At 50.2% G+C, this 17,160-nt stretch overlaps 2 protein-coding genes across 2 annotated transcripts; both read right to left on the bottom strand.

Annotated features, from left to right (window-relative positions):
- Nucleotides 1-1,299: 1,299 nt before the first annotated feature.
- On the bottom strand, nucleotides 1,300-8,474 carry DZIP1L (DAZ interacting zinc finger protein 1 like). Its single transcript, XM_072344580.1, has 10 exons — nucleotides 8,370-8,474; nucleotides 5,898-6,383; nucleotides 4,850-5,026; nucleotides 4,559-4,717; nucleotides 4,258-4,350; nucleotides 3,691-3,721; nucleotides 2,882-2,932; nucleotides 2,419-2,555; nucleotides 1,597-1,789; nucleotides 1,300-1,430 (listed from the first exon to the last, which is right to left on the bottom strand). Exons 2-10 carry the CDS (start codon nucleotides 6,369-6,371, stop codon nucleotides 1,339-1,341), a joined length of 1,407 nt encoding a protein of 468 aa, XP_072200681.1. The 5' UTR covers nucleotides 6,372-6,383; nucleotides 8,370-8,474; the 3' UTR covers nucleotides 1,300-1,338.
- A 1,775-nt stretch (nucleotides 8,475-10,249) lies between these two features.
- A4GNT (alpha-1,4-N-acetylglucosaminyltransferase) lies at nucleotides 10,250-15,821 on the bottom strand. The gene is made up of 4 exons (XM_072344907.1): nucleotides 15,722-15,821; nucleotides 13,234-13,436; nucleotides 11,818-12,267; nucleotides 10,250-10,861 (listed from the first exon to the last, which is right to left on the bottom strand). The coding sequence occupies exons 2-4, from the start codon at nucleotides 13,336-13,338 to the stop codon at nucleotides 10,250-10,252; spliced, it is 1,167 nt and encodes a 388-aa protein (XP_072201008.1). The 5' UTR covers nucleotides 13,339-13,436; nucleotides 15,722-15,821.
- Nucleotides 15,822-17,160: the final 1,339 nt, after the last annotated feature.

The raw sequence follows: 17,160 nt of genomic DNA, 5'->3' as shown, positions 1-17,160 counted from the left end.
GTTGGGCAGTGTGCAGTATGGAGTGAATGCATGGCAGCAGCAATGGGCACAGGGAGTACATCAGGTCCCCACCAATGCAGCCCAGTTTGGCACCAGCAAGAAAAGGTAGGGAAGGGCAGTGCTCTAAAAGGGCTGCAAAGATGGCTTTTTAATTTCTTTCTGTTTGTTTTTAATTCTTTTTCTTCTAGGGGAGGGAGGTGCTGGGCAGGACATTGGCTTGCAGTCCTCTTCCTGTTGCTTGCTCTCTTGGGCAGCAAATAACTTTTCCCATCAGTTTTGAATGACATCAGCACAGCCCATGGGTACGTGGACCAGTTTTCCTACCAACCCTTGCACAGGAGCAAAGATTCACCTGAACTGCAGCTATTTCACAGCAAAAAAAAAGGCTCATTTCTTCTTCTGAGACACCAATCCCATTTCTCTGAATGGGGTGAAAACGTCCCATCTTGATTTAATTCATTAAAAGCAGTGCTTGCTACAATCAGTGCTCACCCAAAAGAAAACCATTTGTTAAATGACCCATGAAATAACACGTCTGATAATAGCACCGTAACAAATAATACAGACCAGGCCCTGCTCTTATTTCAACTTGGAAGATTAAAATGGGGACATTTCCCTCTAAAGGTATGCAGCCACAGAGCAACTGTATGGGAGTGCAAAGGCATGCAGCTGAGTGCATGCACTGATTCAAGAAGCAGAGGAGGGACTGCAGGTAGGGCTCTCAAGCCTCTTGGAGCTGTAGGATGCTGTTTCAGCTCTCGTTTGTGGTCTTGTGGCACCATCCAGTGGCTGCTGGCAGAGGACTCCCATTTTCTCGTTAGCACCAAGTATCCCTTTGCACCGTGCTGGGCTGAACGGTAATCAAGGTGTTGGTCCCTTGTGTGTCACCAGCCACTGGGACTGGTGGCCAGGTCCCCCAGGAAGGCCCCCAGGTCACTACAGGCACCTGCATGATGGGCACAGGGAAGGTGAAGGGGAGCAGCAGGGCTGGATGCTAAACTCAGGCCTGCAAAGATGGCAAAACCCAGCAGCATCAGGACGCCCCACAAGAAGATCTTTTCTCTATTTCCAAGGCTTGCAAATCTCTTCTTTTTTTCACTTTGTCTGTTGAAGGCCCAGAACTTCATCCTCATTGTAATAAGAACAAACAGGAGACGGGCCAATGGCCAAGCTTCCACTGCTGTAATTCTGAAGTCCTTGCGCATGTACTGCTTTGTGGTACTGCTAATGGGTATGAAGAAGCTGAATGGAAATCATGTCCAAGAACAGCCCTATGGCCATTCACATGAGATACCTGGAGCTTATTGGTGGGCTGGTTGTCTCTGGGGGATGTTGAGCTCAGGGATGGGATTTCATCCCACTGGCTGATCTCTGCGTGTTCACATCCAGATGTCTCTCCAAGGGTTTCTTTTTCATGGACACAGCAGTCCCTGCACAGAACACAGTAGGTTAAAAGACTTGGAGGTGGCACAGCTCAATTGGAATGGCCGGCTGCCTAGGGGTGGCCCTGCTGGATAAGGGAACAGCATCCCATGGCCATCAGTGGGTGGCCAAGGGTGCCTACAGCTGGCATCAAGAGAGGACAGGTCATCTCACCTGGGGTTATGAAGAGCTGTCGAGGCAAAGGAATGCTGGGCTTCTTGAGTTGCCTGACTGTCCTCATCACCTCTTGGATCAACTCATCCCTTAGATGGAAGAGTCCAGGACTGTTCTTAGCCTTCTGCTGCTGCTGAAGCCTGAGCACAGCCTGGAGGTGTTGGTAGGTCTGGGTGGAGATCCCCTTTGCAACCTAAAACACAGGGTGGTTGAGAGGCCCAACACTGCGAGTCCTCACCTGCACTGTCTGCATCTCACAAGCAACCTGTGAACCCCACACAAGCCCTACCCACACCCTGCTGTTTCCCCAGTGTAACACTCATATCCCACCCATAATCCATTCGTGAGTCTTCAGTTATCTTCTGCCCTTGCAGCAGCTCTGCTAGGTGCTAGGTGGTGGTATTGCATCGCAGCTCAGCAAGGTGTAGGAGGTACTGTTTAATATGCTCAGCATGGAAAGAACTTGGCCAGTGAAAGTCCCCTTGAAGTCCCTGTGACGAAGGCTGTGCTCTGACACACCCTCCTTCCCCGAAGAGAGGGTGCCCTGGCTGATTTAGCATATGAAAAGTTCCTTGTGATAAAGGCTTGCTGGGTATTCATTAATAACCAGTCTCAAAGGTGTGAGCACAGCAGTTTATTCCCCATGCTACCAGCTGGTTTTGCCTGCACCCTCCCATTCGCCTCTCAGGGTGTGAATGTTCCAGGCAGGGGTTGCTTTACTGCTAGTTTTGGTTGCTCCAAAAAAACAATATCTGTTCAGAGCAGTCTTTGTATCCCCCAGGGTTGGCACTGCAAATGCTGGCAGTGAAAGCACAGACTTACCCTGCTGACCCCCATGCTCTCCAGCTTTTCTTCCAGTGCTTCCTCCAGGATGCGCCGAAACCTCTTCAGGAGGCTTGGTTTTCTCCACAGGGCTTCCAGCAGTCGCCTCTTCCCACTCTGAACATCATCTGCTGTGTCTGGGTGTAGCAGAGCATGGGTTGTGCCCCAGGGAGCTGGCTGGGCCCTTGTCCCCTCTAAGGACATGGGTCCCATAGCCCAAGCCTCCCAAGAGCAGGCTTCTGGGTGCTCTCAGCAGACTGCACCCCCCTATCAAGGACACCTTCCTCCTCCTTCTGGAGTAAAGCATCCAACTCAGGGCTAGTCACAGTGCTGTCATGGAGGTGACCAGCAACACTACCCTGTTATCCCATACCAGCGCCCCTCACTGCGCAACACGTGGAGCCGAATCCCAGTTTCATCCCAGTGTTCCCTATATGAAAGTGGTTACACCTCCAGTACCCACCTCCTTCTGAAGACCCTTCAGAAACCAACGCTCTGGTCACCTGCTGGGTCACTGCAGGAATGAAAACAGCATGTTAGGGAGCCAGGGGAGATGAAGCTCCAGTGCAGAAGTGAGTTCCATCACCACCTTCTTTAGCTAAATGGAAAGCACAGAAATATCTGTTCCTGGGGATCCAGGGATGGCCCAAGTCCAGTGCCTTGGAGAGCATCCTTAAGGGAAACCCCGCAGTGCTCAGAAGCAGCACTGTCACCCTCTGAAGCCACCAGCTGGAATGTGTCAGAGCAAACCCTGTGAGGATGGATGATGTGCTCCACGGGTATCTGCTGACAGCCATCCTTATTTAAAGGCCTTTCTTTTTGTTTCCTGAGGAGCGATGGGAGCTGAGAAGTCTCCAATCTTTCTCCCCAGAACCTGATTATAGAAAACCAAGGCTGCAAAGAAGAAACCACGGCATGTCTCAGCTCCTTATTTTCATGCAAATAACTGCTGGTATCATTTTTGAGGAGGCAAGGTCATTGCTGTGCGCTCTTGATTGAAATCTCATTCCTCTGAGGCATGGCTACAATGCATAACTAGCTCAAGAAGCAGGAGGTTTTCTGATGTGCCCAGTGCTGCTGCTGGCAGGCAGGGGGCTGCAAGGTGCCCACCTGTGGCTTCATTCGAGATGGCACAGAACCAGCTCCCCAAGGAAGTGCCCACAGCACAGTCTTATAGTGGGAGACTAAGACGTAGGCATGCTCTGAACAGCTGCTAGCTATGAAAAAATTATTCAGGCTCAGATTGATTCGCTTTTAGAAAGCAGTCATTACCTTTGGGCTTATTTGCAGACAGCAGCTTGGTCTGTAAAAAAGAAGAGAGATCACAAGGGAAATGCCCAGGCCTTTTCTTAGTGAGGTGTCAAGGTGTTGGCACAGCTGTCCAGGGAGGTGGGGAGTCACCATCCCTGGAGGTGTTCCAGAGCCATAGAGATGTGGCACCGAGGGATACGGCCAGTGGGCAGTTCTTACAGCCATGGGCACCTGATTGTGCTCATGCTTGAAGAAATCCAGCTTTCCCTTGGCCCTGAAGGATGTCTGCCATTGCAAAGGCTGTGCCTTTCCCAACCAACCCAATGCTCAGAGGTGTTGCCATGTCAAAGCCATTTTTTTTTTACAGGGCAAGAAGACAACTGATGCATGGCAAAATGGTTATTTGGTGCTTTAAAGGCTTTTCCATGCAGTGAGCTGTCATAGTGCTCCAGTTAGCACTCATGACTCGGGACCATGGCACATCTTGGTTCCATTTCTGGGCCTACTGCTACCCAAGCTGACATCAGACATGCCCAGAGCAGGTGCACAGAGAAGTGATGGATGGGATGGATAAGGATATGGTCTCACCTGCACTGCTGTCCCTTCCAGATCAGAGTCATCATCCTGCAAGGTCCCCAGGCTAGACACCACTGTTGCTTTGGCCTGTATCTCCTGCAGCTTCTGCAGTGCGGAGGGAAGGAACTGTTTGTCCCAGTGGGGTCTCAGGGAAATCTGCATTCTCCCAGGCCCACCTTGGCCAGCTGCTGCCTATGACTCCAAAATGCATGCATGCCCAGGACAACAGGGGGCCCTTTGGGCTGTGAATCTGTACGGCCACCTGGACCTGGTGGGGCAGCAAGCCACATCCCCTCGCTGTCCCCCAGCTCACCCCTTCCATAGCACTGCTCTTGCTGGCAGCATCCTGCAGCTCAGTGAGTAAGCGCTGCCTCAGGCCATCCATCTCCACGTGCAGCTTCATCCTCTCTTCCTCTTTCCACCTTTCAAAGTCTCTCCTGCTCTCCAGTTCCTGGTGAGCTCTCTTTTCTTCCTAAGGGGAGTGGAAAATGGGAGCAGGAGATGTAAGGAACAGCAGCACCCAGGTTAGATGAGGATTAGGACACTGTGCCTTTTTACACCTGTGCTATGTCTCATCACATCTCCTCCCTCCTTCCTGCCATACCTGCTCCCTGTGCAGCTTCTCTGCCTCCCTCCTCGCTGCCAGCTGCTGCTGCATCTCACACAGTTTCACCTTCAGCTCCTCAACCTCCTTCTCCATCCGCTCCACCTTCTTGGTCTCTGCAAAGCCTGGGGAGCAGAGCCACTGTGAGTGAAGGTGAGATCTTGCTCCAGCAGCACTCTGCAAAAGCACCAAGCAAAGTCACTGGGGGGTGTAGGGCTGCAGGAGGAGTTGGGTCAGCTGCAGGTAAATCCATGAGCCACGTGCATGCACAAACACCCTACCCGAGGGGAAGGCAGTGAGTAGCAATCGTCCATAAATGTTCACAGAAAGACAGAAGAAACACTAAATCGCTGGGAATCACCCCAGTGCTCACCCTCTTCCAGGTGCCAGCGCTGCATGTGGGCTTGCAGGAGGGCATTGCTCACGAAGGCTTTGTCACAGAGGTGGCATTGCTGGGAGAGAAAAAAAGCCCTTGGGTCACAGAAAGGGGCTTCCCCATGTTCCTGGCAGGGCAAAGCTTTGCTATTATAAAAGCAGAGGGGCAGACCTCAAGAGAGGTAGCTGCTGTGCTGGAGGTATACAGGTGTAAGGAGTGTCTTCTGGCAGAAGCCAAAGGGGAAGACCTTAAGGGTCAGGGTCAGGGTTAGGGTTAGAGTACGGGATGAGGCACAAGCCATGGCTTTCCCCAGAGACCAGGAAACAGAGCAGCAGTGCAGCGCTGCCTGCAGCAGGCTCTGCTCCAGCCTCAGGTTCTTGCAGGCCGTGTGAATCTGAGCCACCTAGTTTGGGTGGGTTTTACACTCTGAGAGCAAATGAGCAGGTTCACTTGCCAATGAAGCAGACAAGGACCAGCAGGTTTCTGCTGAAAAGGTGCAAAAACCTCAGTGAGAGGATAAAAACCTAAATGGCCACCTGAACCAGCAGCCTCCAAAAGTCCATCACTGGGCCATAGGATGTCCTAAGTCACACTGGCACAGGAGTCTCCCAGGACACATGAATCTTTGGAATCTCCCAAGCCAGACCTCTCAACCCCTCCTCCTCCACGCACCTTGCAGTAACCACTGGGTCTGGCTTGCAGGAAGAGCTGGGTGGCCACCAGCTTCTTCCACCTCTTGTTCTCTTCCTTCTCACCCCGGAGCCTCGCTGCCTGCTCTGATGCCAGGCCCTGTGCATGGGCCAGCTGTGCACGGGCATCCTGCAGGTGCTGGGCATGCACAGCCAGGCTGTCAGCCAGGCGCTGCTGGCAGTGCAGCAGGTACTCGATGCTCAGCTGGGCCAACCTAAGCACTGTCAGTAGCACAGGGTCGGCTGGCTGCCCACAGTGGGGACACCGCTCCCCAGCCATGTTACAGAAGGTGATGTTGGAGATGTGTTCCTGCAGCACAGCCATGTCCCCCTCCCGTGCCACTCGCTCCACATCCACAGCACTGAGACGATGCCGATCCACGGCAATGCAGCGGGGCTGGAAGCAGAAGGTGTCAGGTGGGATGGTGAGTGCTGGGGGTGCTGCCAGCATTGCCATGGCTGGAAAGAGCTGGAAGAAAGAAGGGGTGAGTTAAGACTGAGCGCACTGCTCCTCCAGCTCCAGTGCTGTGGTGAGAGGCACTTGTGTCTAATCCTGCCTGGGTGCAAACACAGGATATGTTTTCCTCCCCATTCTTCCTATTTGCAGCTGCTATCTAATGCTTTTGCCAAACACTGAAAAAAGGGGAGGGGAAGGGAAGGGGAAAGGAAGGGGAAGGGGAGGAGGAATGGGAAGGTGAAGGGGAAGAGGAAGGGGAAGGGGAAAAGAAAGGAAGGGAGGGGAAGGGTAAAGAAGGGAGAGGAAGGGTAAGGAAGGGAAGGGAAGGGAACGGAAGGGAAGGGAAGGGAAGGGAAGGGAAGGGAAGGGAAGGGAAGGGAAGGGAAGGGAAGGAAAGGGAAGGGAAGGGAAGAAAAAGAAAGAAAAAAGAAAAGAAAAAGGAAAGGAAAAAGAGATTCCAGTTTATTTACCACCTGCTTTTGGTACAGGAAAGTTTTCTTTTCAGAAAGCTGCCACTCTTTAAAATAAAGTGTTGTGAATGAATCCGTAAATCCCTTTACCCAAACTCTGGAATTCACGTGTTTTAGGGTAGTCCCATGTTTATACCATTAGCAGCACTGCAGTGTTAAACAACCTGATTGCTTGCATCAGACAAAGTGGATATGCCTGAGTAGGTACGTAGGTATACATATATATATGGGTCTAAATATAGCCCTGACTCATAGCTGCAAATTGTGTAGATCTGCAGGGGAGCAGCACGTGGCTCCTGCAGGTGAGGCTCTGTTGCATGAATTAACCTCTGCTAAACCAGACCATGTTTCTGCACCACTGGAAATGTGGAAAGGTGACCAAGCAACAGCAGTGACCACAATGCCCCCAACCCTGATATTTCCCTGTTCCTGGTGCATTTTACAGTCCTCCATCCATCTTCTAACCGCAGGCTGTGTTACACAACCTCGTTAATATTAACAAGGGTTTCACGTACCAAAGGAGCAATGTTTAACCCGGACCTGCTGCTTAGCAGCATGTCTGGGATTGCCCCACCACTTGCTTCAGGCATGCCTGATGGCTTTTCCCTCCTCTTCATACAAAATGCCAGATATGAGGTCTCCAATGGTGCAACCACCACAGCAGGCAACCCAGTAACACCAGCTCTGAAGGTTTATTTTCCTTCAGTTCTTTCTTCAGTTTGCCTGGGATGGGGTGTCCAGCTGGTGCAAAAGTACTCTGACTTCCATGCTGCAATGCAACGCAGCACCCACTGATGTGATGGAGCTGCTGGCAAGAACTGCCTCCAGTGGAAGCAATGTGTTGGTGCTCATCCACTACGACTCCAACTGTGAGTGCTGGGTGAAGAAGACACCAGCCTTGAGGGGTTCAAGTCCATCCTCGAGGTAGCAGCTAGCACCACACAGCCAAGCATACACAGTCAATGCATTTACATGCACCATTTTCACTCCACTGTGCAAAACCCAACTCCACCACAGTGCTGATGGAGACAGCTCTCTGAGAGATCACTGTCCCAGCTCATGGCTGCTGGACCAGGCTGTTGCTTGGTCCTCCTCCCTACCATTCCCATTCTTTGGCAAGGAATTCCCCTTCCCCCCTTCCTCCTCCACCCTTCCTGGACGATTCAAGTGCCAGCATCCCTCTGCTCTCTGCTGGCACTGGGAGATGCAGGGTCAGGGGATGCAGACCCTGCCGATGGCCTATGGAGCAGCTCCTTCCCCCCCCCTCCAGACCTTGCCCACAGGCATCATTCACTCTCCCCCCCCCCCGTCTTCCTCAGCCTCTCCTCCTGCAGGAAAGCAGCAGAGCAAAGCCACGGAAATGTTTTTTGCATGAGCTAATGCGCTGAGAGCTGGAGCAACACAAGTCCAAGCACGTTCCCCAGCGCCGTCCCTCCCTTCCCATAAGTGGGAGTTTGAAAAGTCAGGGCAGAAAAATGCTTAAAAAAAAAAGGAAGAAAGAAAGAAAAAAAAAGAGGCAAATACTCACTTGTTGCTAGAAACAGAGAGAGGAACTGAGGAGCAAGGACAAGGATAGGGACAAAGATGGAACCAGAGCAGTGAGAAACGGCCGGGAGCAGCAAGAGGCTGCTTGAATCCCTGCACACAGGGAGGATTTCCGTGCTGTAACCCTACACTCCTCCCCTGCTCTCCCCCCCTTCCCTCCCGCCCCTCCAGCTTGTGACACTCAAATGCAGCTCCCGATGCCCAAATTGGACTAAACCTTGCATCTATTTGAGGCACCCTGAAACCCACTTCCCTGTGCTGAGCTGTGTGAGCTTCACCCCCCCGGGAAGGGAGCAGCAAAAGGTCCCTCTATGGCCAATGATGGCCCTCAGCATGGACTCAGAGTGCACTGATTGAGTTCGGATGGGTCCTCAGCGTGCATTGGTTGAGTTCAGTGCTAACTGGAGGACAGTGCTGAGCTCATGGGGCTGGATGGAGACCCAAACCAACCATCCGAATGCATAAGCCCTGAGCGTGCGGAGTGCTTTCTTCTCTAGATCAATCCCGTTGCTACTTCTAGCTGCAGAAAGCAGGCTGCAGATTGCAGCATGCTCATTAGCTGCTGTGTTTACAGAAGATAGCATTGTACAGATGGCAAACATTCTATGACGGGCAAGCCATCCGCCCCCGCCTTTCTGCTCCCAACCTAAAAACAGCTGCTCAGACAGACGCAGAAGAGATCTGCAAGCTGGGCTTTTCAGGGAGTAGGGTGGATTTGCATTACTCTTGTAGGGGGAAAAAAAAAGTCAGTGCAAGAGAATGCATTGCTTTCCTGGAGAATATAAGTTTTCTGGGTACTCTGATGGTATTAAATGGGGTCTCCCTTATTCTGTTCCCCTCTGGATGGCCCTAAGAATGGGGCAGTATAGAAGCAGCTCAGACAGGCTGGGGTGGCCCATGGCCATTTGGCTTTTGTCAATAGTTCTCTATAGGTGGGAACCAGCACCTTCAGGATGAGCAGGATACCAGCGAGAGGGAAGGAGACAAAAATGCAAAGTGGGAGCCCAAAGGACAGATGAGGAAGAAACAGGTGACAGCTGGGCAGAGGTGACCCTCCTAGCACCTCCTGAAAGGCCTTTCTAGGGCTGTTATTCCCCATTTTACTGGTAACAGAAACCCATTGATTTCAATGGGATGTAGGAGTGCCAGCAAGCAGGTCCCATCAGGTTTTGGTGCTGGGGCAAGATGTATGGGGCAAGATGGGATGAAGAAGCCACAGCAGATGTGTGGGAGTGCAGATATGTTGAAAAGGGGAATCCTTTTCCAGGAGAAAGCAAGCTGAGAGGTGTGGTGGTTTACTATCCATTTTATTTTAACTTGCAGTGATACGTCCCTCTCGAAAATGGAGGGTATAGAGTTTGTGTGAGAAAAGCTCAGATTAATGAGAAGACAGTAGTTTGGGCTACTCTTCATTAGCAGTTACTGTCATCCATCCCCTGCCATACACGTGCATTACACCTGCTTGGAGGCCTCAGCCCACCCCAAGGCCCATTGTGTTGGCAACTTGTCTGATGTGTCGTTGCCAGTTCTGTCAAGAGGTGCATCTGAAATCCATCCTAGGAAGGCAGAAGATCTTTTTATGAACACCTCCTTTCACAAAGGTTGGTAGAAAGGTCCACAAGTCCCTTTGACTCGTAAAGGTTTGATTCACGAGCACCTCTGAAGAAATAAAACCAGATTTCTTAAACCTCTCTTGCAAAAGTGTTGTTATAATGTCTGGGCAGGCTGCATCCAATGCATATGCTCCTTAGCATCCTAAAGGAGCACGGAGAGTAGTTATACAAAGGTCTTTCAACTGCAAAGCCAGCTGCTGACATCAGTGGGGACAGTGCGGAAGAATCAGTCTTTCCTTCTTCCTACACATCACACAGAGTCCTCATAGCTTGTGAAGACACTCAGCTCTGCGTTTTGGATCAGGTCCTCATACGTGCTGGGGCAGTAGGTTTTGTACAGCTTTTCAGCCAGTGAGTTGCTCCCAGCAACCACAGCTTTCCGGTTGCGGTTCATGAAGTTCCACAGGTGTAGAGCGTAGGAGTGGTTGAAGTCAGGGACTTTGTCCCATACATCGTAGTAGCGGCTCCAGGCTGGGTAGGGAATGGGGTAGAAACGCTGTGGGTTTAGGAAGGAGATGTTCTGACAGCTGTGGTCCTCAACGCCTTCGAAATCTGTGAGATTGCAGATGGCTTTAAGCATCCTTGTCATTAAAAAGGGCCCCTGGTTCCCCCAGATGTTTCCATTGTACTTGAGAACAAAATTCTCCATGCAGTCCCAAATAAATTTGTGATGGGCAGGGAAACCAAAGATCCCGTTGCTGGAGAACCTTGACTTCTGTGCTGCCAGGAAGCTTCCCTCGGGGATGGGCCGGATGGAGATGACATCCGTGTCCATGTAGATGCCCCCATACTTCCAAATGAGTGCCAGTCTGCTGGCATCAGAGCTGACATGGACCCAGTTCTTCTCTTCCTCGGGGTCTATCTGCAATCAGAAAGGCAAGACAGTGATGCTTGGAGAACGATCACCCATCAGGATATGAACTGCACCATAAAACACCCCTACACTACCAGTCCATGTGCCTTCAAATGTCACTGATTGCCTTTCCTTCCTCCAGCTATTGACTTTTATTGGAAAGAAAGGGGTAATAGTGCAGTGTAGATCAATGCTTTGTTAATGTGAGTGAACACTGGAACATTTTGCTCTGTGTTCTTTTGAAACTCACACTGTTAAACCAATGATGCCATGAATCATTGCTTGCTACATTACTGACACTGAAACCACTTGAAATGTTCCCTTCCTTATCACTCTCAGATCTTCCAAACAGGCCTGTGGGATCCCATCAACATTATTAGTTTGGGGAGCTATTTCTTCCTAGGGAAAAGGAAGAGTTTGAAAGTAATCCAGCTTCATCACTTGTCCTGCAGGGAGATGGAGCCAAACAAACCTGACAAAAGCTTATTGCAAGTGGTTTGCCAGGAGCTTGTTTTCAGGGTGGAGCTTGTGAGATCTCACCTTGGGTATGGACATTGCGGTTACAGAAACTGAAATCTCTCTCACATCTAATCTCCCATGGGCTTGTATCAGTGTGTGGCAGCCTTAATAAGCGCTCAGAGGACTCAGGCAGACTAGCTTCTGTTGAGCAAGATTATTAAGTGCTGTTTTATCAAAACACATGTGCAATCTATTTTTACCAATGCTCTGTTTGCCAAAAATCTGATTCTCCAGATAGTGGGAAAATGCTGATATTATGTTCAGTAAACAGATAGATGAATACATTGCAACACATGGCAAAAATAAACACATTCTGAACCAGAACAATGGAGGTGGCTGATTTCTCATTGCCAAGCCTGTGCTCCTCCCTTCGTTTCAAGCCTTCTTTAGAGTTTTCCCACCATCATTTCAATGTTTTCCTACTTCCCCCTCGTTACGATCCTTACCTCATTGTACCACTGCAGAAGAGGGGTCTCCTGGAAGATGGTTTCCATCTGGAGAGGAAAAAGGAAGACATTCTTCATAGAAGATAAAAGCGAGAAGGCCGTGTAGCTGGAGTTCGAGTCCAACACGGTGTCATTTGTCAGCCCTTTCATGAAGAGGATGATGGGCCGGTCCTGGTAGATCCTGGCAGCAGACTCCACGGAGCAGGACACCAGTGGTGGTGGTTCCAGGCGCTCTGTCGTCTCAAGGAAGATGATGCTTCTGCCCAGGTTGAGAACCTGCTCAGGTGTCAGGAATTGCTTGGGCATAGGCATACAGGAGAAGAAGCAGCCAGATAGCAAGGAAATCTCGTACAAAATGCCGGAGACGAAGAAGAAGCAGAGGCAAATGTGGATTTTCTTCAACATTCTTGTTTTCCCTTGGGCTTTGAAGTGATGCCTCAGACATATATGCTAAGGAGAGACAGGGAAAAGCAACAATATACATCATATACATATGATCACATGTTATGGCTTAGTAGGACTAGGAGTGATTGGACTGGCTTTGGAAAGTGTAGCATAAAGATAGCATGATCATGCCTTTACTCTTAGTAGGAAGGCAGCATAGTGATGCTCATGCCTTTCCCCCTTTACATGAAGTGGTGGAATCACTGTTCCTGGAGGTGTTCTGGAACCGTGGAGGTGTGGCACTGAGGGACAGATCTCATCAGTGAGCATGGTGGGGGTGGGTTGGCTTTTGCTCCTGGTGATCTCAGTGGTCTTTTCCAGCCTTAATGATTCTATGATGGTGATGCTCATGCCTTCCCCCTTAGTATGAAGGCAACAAGGTGATGCTTATGCCTTTCTCCAGGACAAACCTGACATGGAAGCTTGCAGTGCAGCGAGCTCTGCTTGAGGGATGAAGAGCTGTGTAGCTTCAACCTCTCACCCCCAAGCAGAAAATGGGGACCTGGAGAGGTCCTGAAAAGGGGACACATGCATATACTTTGGGGCACAGCTATGCAGTTGTTGAGTTGGAAAAGACCCAGTGTAAGATAGGATGAGACTTTGGCACCACTCCTAGGGTAGGCTAGTTAGTGAATGGTTCTCAAGCTTTGGAACATCATGGCAACACATGCTTGCCCATGAGTAGATGTCCTTAGCATGTGAGAACCAAATTTCAAGTTGTGGTGGAGTTGAGTATCTCAGGGGACTATGAACGGCAGCAATGGGAAGACCATGATTACAGTTTTGGATGTCTCAGCCAGAGGGAACATGAGCATATAGGAAACAAAGTCTTTCTCCCATCCTGCTCACATCTCAGCTTTTATCCCAAAGACTGTGAGGGACTCAGGTCCCACAGGGATGGAGGGACCAGCAGAAGGCAGATGGAGGATAGAAAGTGCATGGCTTTGTGCAAGCTAAAGAGCAAGAAGGTACCTGGATTATAGTTCTGATAAATCCACATTTCCAGCTTGTTCGTTGGCCATCAGGCCTCCTGGAAGCCCAGCTCCTGGAGGAAGACACCCAAACTGTCTGGATCATGCAAGGAGACTTCTGAAGGCAGCAGACGGACGCTCAAAGAAAAAGTGAAAGCTTTACTTTCTCAGTCCGAGAGATGGTGTGAGGCCAACGGGACCCACCTAAAAGGACAAAGAATGGACAGGTTTTGGACATCTCCAGCCTGCATCAGCATGGCCCAACTCCTCAATCCTAGTCTGATGGCAGCACAAGCCCATACAGCACCAGGGAGCTCTGTCTGGTGAGAGGCAGGATCGAGCCGTTGCTGAACTGCATCTACAGGCTCACAGTGTAGGGAAATCCCTCCTGAGATGACATCAGGTTGCGTGGGAACAGCCACATCCGCTCTGCAGGGACCAGCTATCACCCTTGGAGCCAGGGTCTGAAGGAAGGAAGCTGCATTGAATGACAACTCAGCATCCAAGCCGTCTCCTGAATGTATTTGAAGACTGATTAATTAAAAGGAATGGGAGGAAATGAGACTGTGTGCTCAGTTAGTTAATAAGACACATTACCATGTCACCCAGCTGGAATATAGATAAGTCCGCAGTGTAGAGAACCCCATGGAAATTCCCCTGGAAGCATTGAGCTTGAAGCTGTGGCAGCTCTTGCTCCATTTTTCAGAGCTACATCTCATCAAATTAAATATTAAAGCAATGGCTGCTCCCATCAGTACGACTTTCCATGCTGCATAGCAAATTTGGCTGTTTCCCATTGCCAATGCAAAGAAAATAGAAGGGTTGTGTTTTTTTTTCCTATGCCCCAGGTTCATGCAGCAGCACAGGTGAAGCAAGCAGTGCGGTGCTGCAATCACCAGCATGGCTGTAGAGATAATCTTCTGGCCAAGGCCAGCAAGTTTGCAGCCTTCAGGGGAGGAGAAGCTGCTTTTCCTTTGATTACTGTTTTTCCCTTCATTTTCCTGACTTTCTCTCCTTGCACGGGTGCTCTGCAGAGGAGAACAACCCCCACTTCCAGGGCCTCTCTGCAGATAGGGAATGTGGACGGAAGACAGGGAGCGGAGAGCAAACACAAAGGTTCGGAAACGACGTGTTCCTGAGCCTGCTGATAAAGCTGGCGGTGCTGCAGTGCTGAATTCCCTTCCACATTCCCCTCCTGCCTCTCTCAGATGGGCTTTGACATATTTCCAGTCACTTGAATATAAAACAGGAGAAGTTTAGCAGCTCTCTCGTCAACCTCAGCTTGGCCAGACTTTCAACTCTTCTTCCTATCATTTTCCCCTCCAAATCCAAGCTTTGACCCAAACCATGCATGCAGCTTGTCTGTTTCCATGCAGTCTGGAGACTGGTGCTCCCGCCCGTCTTTTGCAGTGTTAAAAATCTCAATGCCAGTCTTCTGGCTTTGGTTTTGATGAGAAATGGGACCGCTCAGACCTTCCCATTAACGGTTGGCCTTGAGATCCGACATCTCATGTCTGAACGAGGAGCCCAGCACAGCCATGGCAGCAATAGTGGTTCGGATTTAAAACAGTCCAGACGGCATTTGATTTGCAAATTGTGGAGGGAGAATAAGAAGACCCTCCAACAGCTATCAGCTCCGTGTACAACATTGTGCGGAGCGACGCCAATCTTCATCATCTCATTCTGGGAAATTGTTTTGCTTGGTTGGTTTTCCAAAACCCACTCTGTGGTGAGTTAGAATTCTCATCACATTTGACCTGGAGGCTGCCGTTATCAAAATGTTCACTTCTCCGCTCAAGTTAAAAGGACTGCAGAGGCGCGCGTTAAAAATAAATCCCAGCCATTGAATAGATTACCCTGCTGAGTGGGCTGCTTTTCGACTGCAGCAGACGGCACGCTGCCTTGATGGCCCTTCTTGTAAAGATATTTCTTTTCTCCAGGCAATTGCAGCATTTCAAGTGCGGGATGGAAACGGGTGGGAGACTACAAGTGAGATTAGGAGCTACAGCACAGCTCCAGCTGTGTGATAACTCCTCTGCCATGCCCACAGGACATGTGCAGCAGGAGGGTGCAGTGGGATTTTGGGGCTTCCACTGAGGGCCAGTGGGTTTTGCGCTCAAGGTGACTGTCCTTATTCCTCCGAGTGGGGAATAACTGTGCCATTCAGTGCTGGTGCACTCATGGCATCACTTGGGCTTGCACTCCTGTCTCTTTGCAGAAGCTGCTAGAGCAAATTGCAGCTGCAATCAAGTCAGTGCACGTGCATGCACTTCAAAGGCAGCTCCCCTCTTGATTCAGCACCAGGCATATGTGGAAACCTGTGTCGAATGGAAGTCCTATATAAGAAAGTACCATATTCATTGCGGACTAATTAATGCAGATGTTCCAGCTTCCAGCAGTGCACACAAGCAAAGGCTCTTCCTCCCACATCACTCTTCCCTCTTTCCGATTCCCCAGCCTGGCACGTTTATAGATAAAACAAAACTCACCTTTTGGCTGGAATAAGCCAGCAAAGCAATCGGTCCTCTGGGAAGCAAAGCCAAGCTGGAGCAGGCAGGAAGGTGCTGGAGGAGCTGCACTACCTCTCCTCTATCTTCTCCTGTGCCAGGGCTCGGAGCAGCCTCATAGCTACCTACTCTGGTGTTTGCATTCTTGGATTCTGAGATAACACTGAGGAAGGAGCTGGGGCTGATCTCAGAGGCACAGGCACACAGCAGCAGGCAGCGCCCTGCTGGGGTCCCCAGGCATGGGATTTAGAGCCAAGCAGACTCCAAAACCCTGACTGTCTTAACCCTGTGGATCACTGCTTTATTCCCAATTGCCTGGAAGGGAGGTGGTGACTTATAGCATATTAAGCTTTTCTTCTCTTTGTATCCAGAACTGCCCTTATGGAAGATACTTTGCATTGTAGTTTAGGTCTTTGCCCTATAACGAAGAAGGACTTTCCCAGAGTAGCATGAACTGCTATTTCCTTGCTTGAAGTGCTCACAACAGTGCCCTTCACAAATACATCCCAAATAGCATGCTGTGTCCTGAGCTCTGTGCCAGCACAGGTTGGGTCTGCTTAATCCATGCCAGGATGGTTGGAGCCTTGGGAAGCCTGATCTGGTGGGGGACAGCCAAACCACAGCAGGGGTTGGAAATGGAAGGTCTTTAAAGTTCTTGTGATTCTATGATCAAACTGTCCTATGATCCTATGAATCCAAGTAGTGCTTCACCAGTAGCCCCGCACCCATAGGGCTGGACTTGCTGCCTGTTAACTTGTGGTGGAAATGTGGAGGTTCAGCCAAACTGTGGTCACCTCCAACCCTGAGAAAAAGGCTGTGGAGTTCGATGTTGCTTAATGCACTGCTTTTAAATTGCATTGCAGTGCGTTGCTTTTAAGAGCTGGACTTGGTCTTTATGGGTTCTTTCCAACTTGGGATAGTCTATGATTCTAAATGCACACAGCTAGTTTGCACTGAGCATGGCTGTGTTTACCAAATAACATCAGAGACCTCAGAAAACCCTCTGGGGGGAGTGCAGCAGTGACTTGGTTCTTAACAGTCATCTTGTCCTGGGTCAGCAGGATTTATAAGAGAGATGGAACCACAAAGTCTAATAGAACCCCTAGGCAGATCCCTTCTCTACCATCCCTCCTACTTGCTCCTTTTCCCTCTTCTCCTTTGATTTTTAATGAAGCTGTAGCTTCAGGGCAGACTTACTAACAGGGCAGGATGCTCAGGGTGCCTTGCACATGGTGCAGTAGGATTTGGGATGATCGATCCAAGGTCCTTCCCCTGCAAAGGTTGAAATACTGTTATAGAGGCAGTCACATAAACATGGCAAACCCACACATCTGCCATCCAGAAAACCACTTTTCTCTACCATCAGCAAGCCCCTAGTGCTAAGAAACTACTGAGAAGTGCTCAGCTGAGCACCTCTGCCA

This window comes from Excalfactoria chinensis, chromosome 9, assembly GCF_039878825.1.
Source record: "Excalfactoria chinensis isolate bCotChi1 chromosome 9, bCotChi1.hap2, whole genome shotgun sequence".
NCBI lineage: Eukaryota > Metazoa > Chordata > Aves > Galliformes > Phasianidae > Excalfactoria > Excalfactoria chinensis.
The sequence above is the reverse complement of the archived record's forward strand: the minus strand, read 5'-3'. Positions and strand labels throughout refer to the sequence as shown.

Coding starts and splice junctions, on each gene's coding strand:
- DZIP1L (XM_072344580.1), bottom strand. CDS start 6,371: ATGGCAATGCTGGCAGCACCCCCAGCACTCACCATCCCACCTGACACC. Junction 4,718..4,849: donor AGAAGCTGCACAGGGAGCAG/GTATGGCAGGAA, acceptor CACTCCCCTTAG/GAAGAAAAGAGAGCTCACCA. Junction 4,351..4,558: donor AGAGCAGTGCTATGGAAGGG/GTGAGCTGGGGG, acceptor TCCGCACTGCAG/AAGCTGCAGGAGATACAGGC.
- A4GNT (XM_072344907.1), bottom strand. CDS start 13,338: ATGATCCAGACAGTTTGGGTGTCTTCCTCCAGGAGCTGGGCTTCCAGG. Junction 12,268..13,233: donor TTATCAGAACTATAATCCAG/GTACCTTCTTGC, acceptor GTCTCTCCTTAG/CATATATGTCTGAGGCATCA. Junction 10,862..11,817: donor TTCTGCAGTGGTACAATGAG/GTAAGGATCGTA, acceptor TTCTGATTGCAG/ATAGACCCCGAGGAAGAGAA.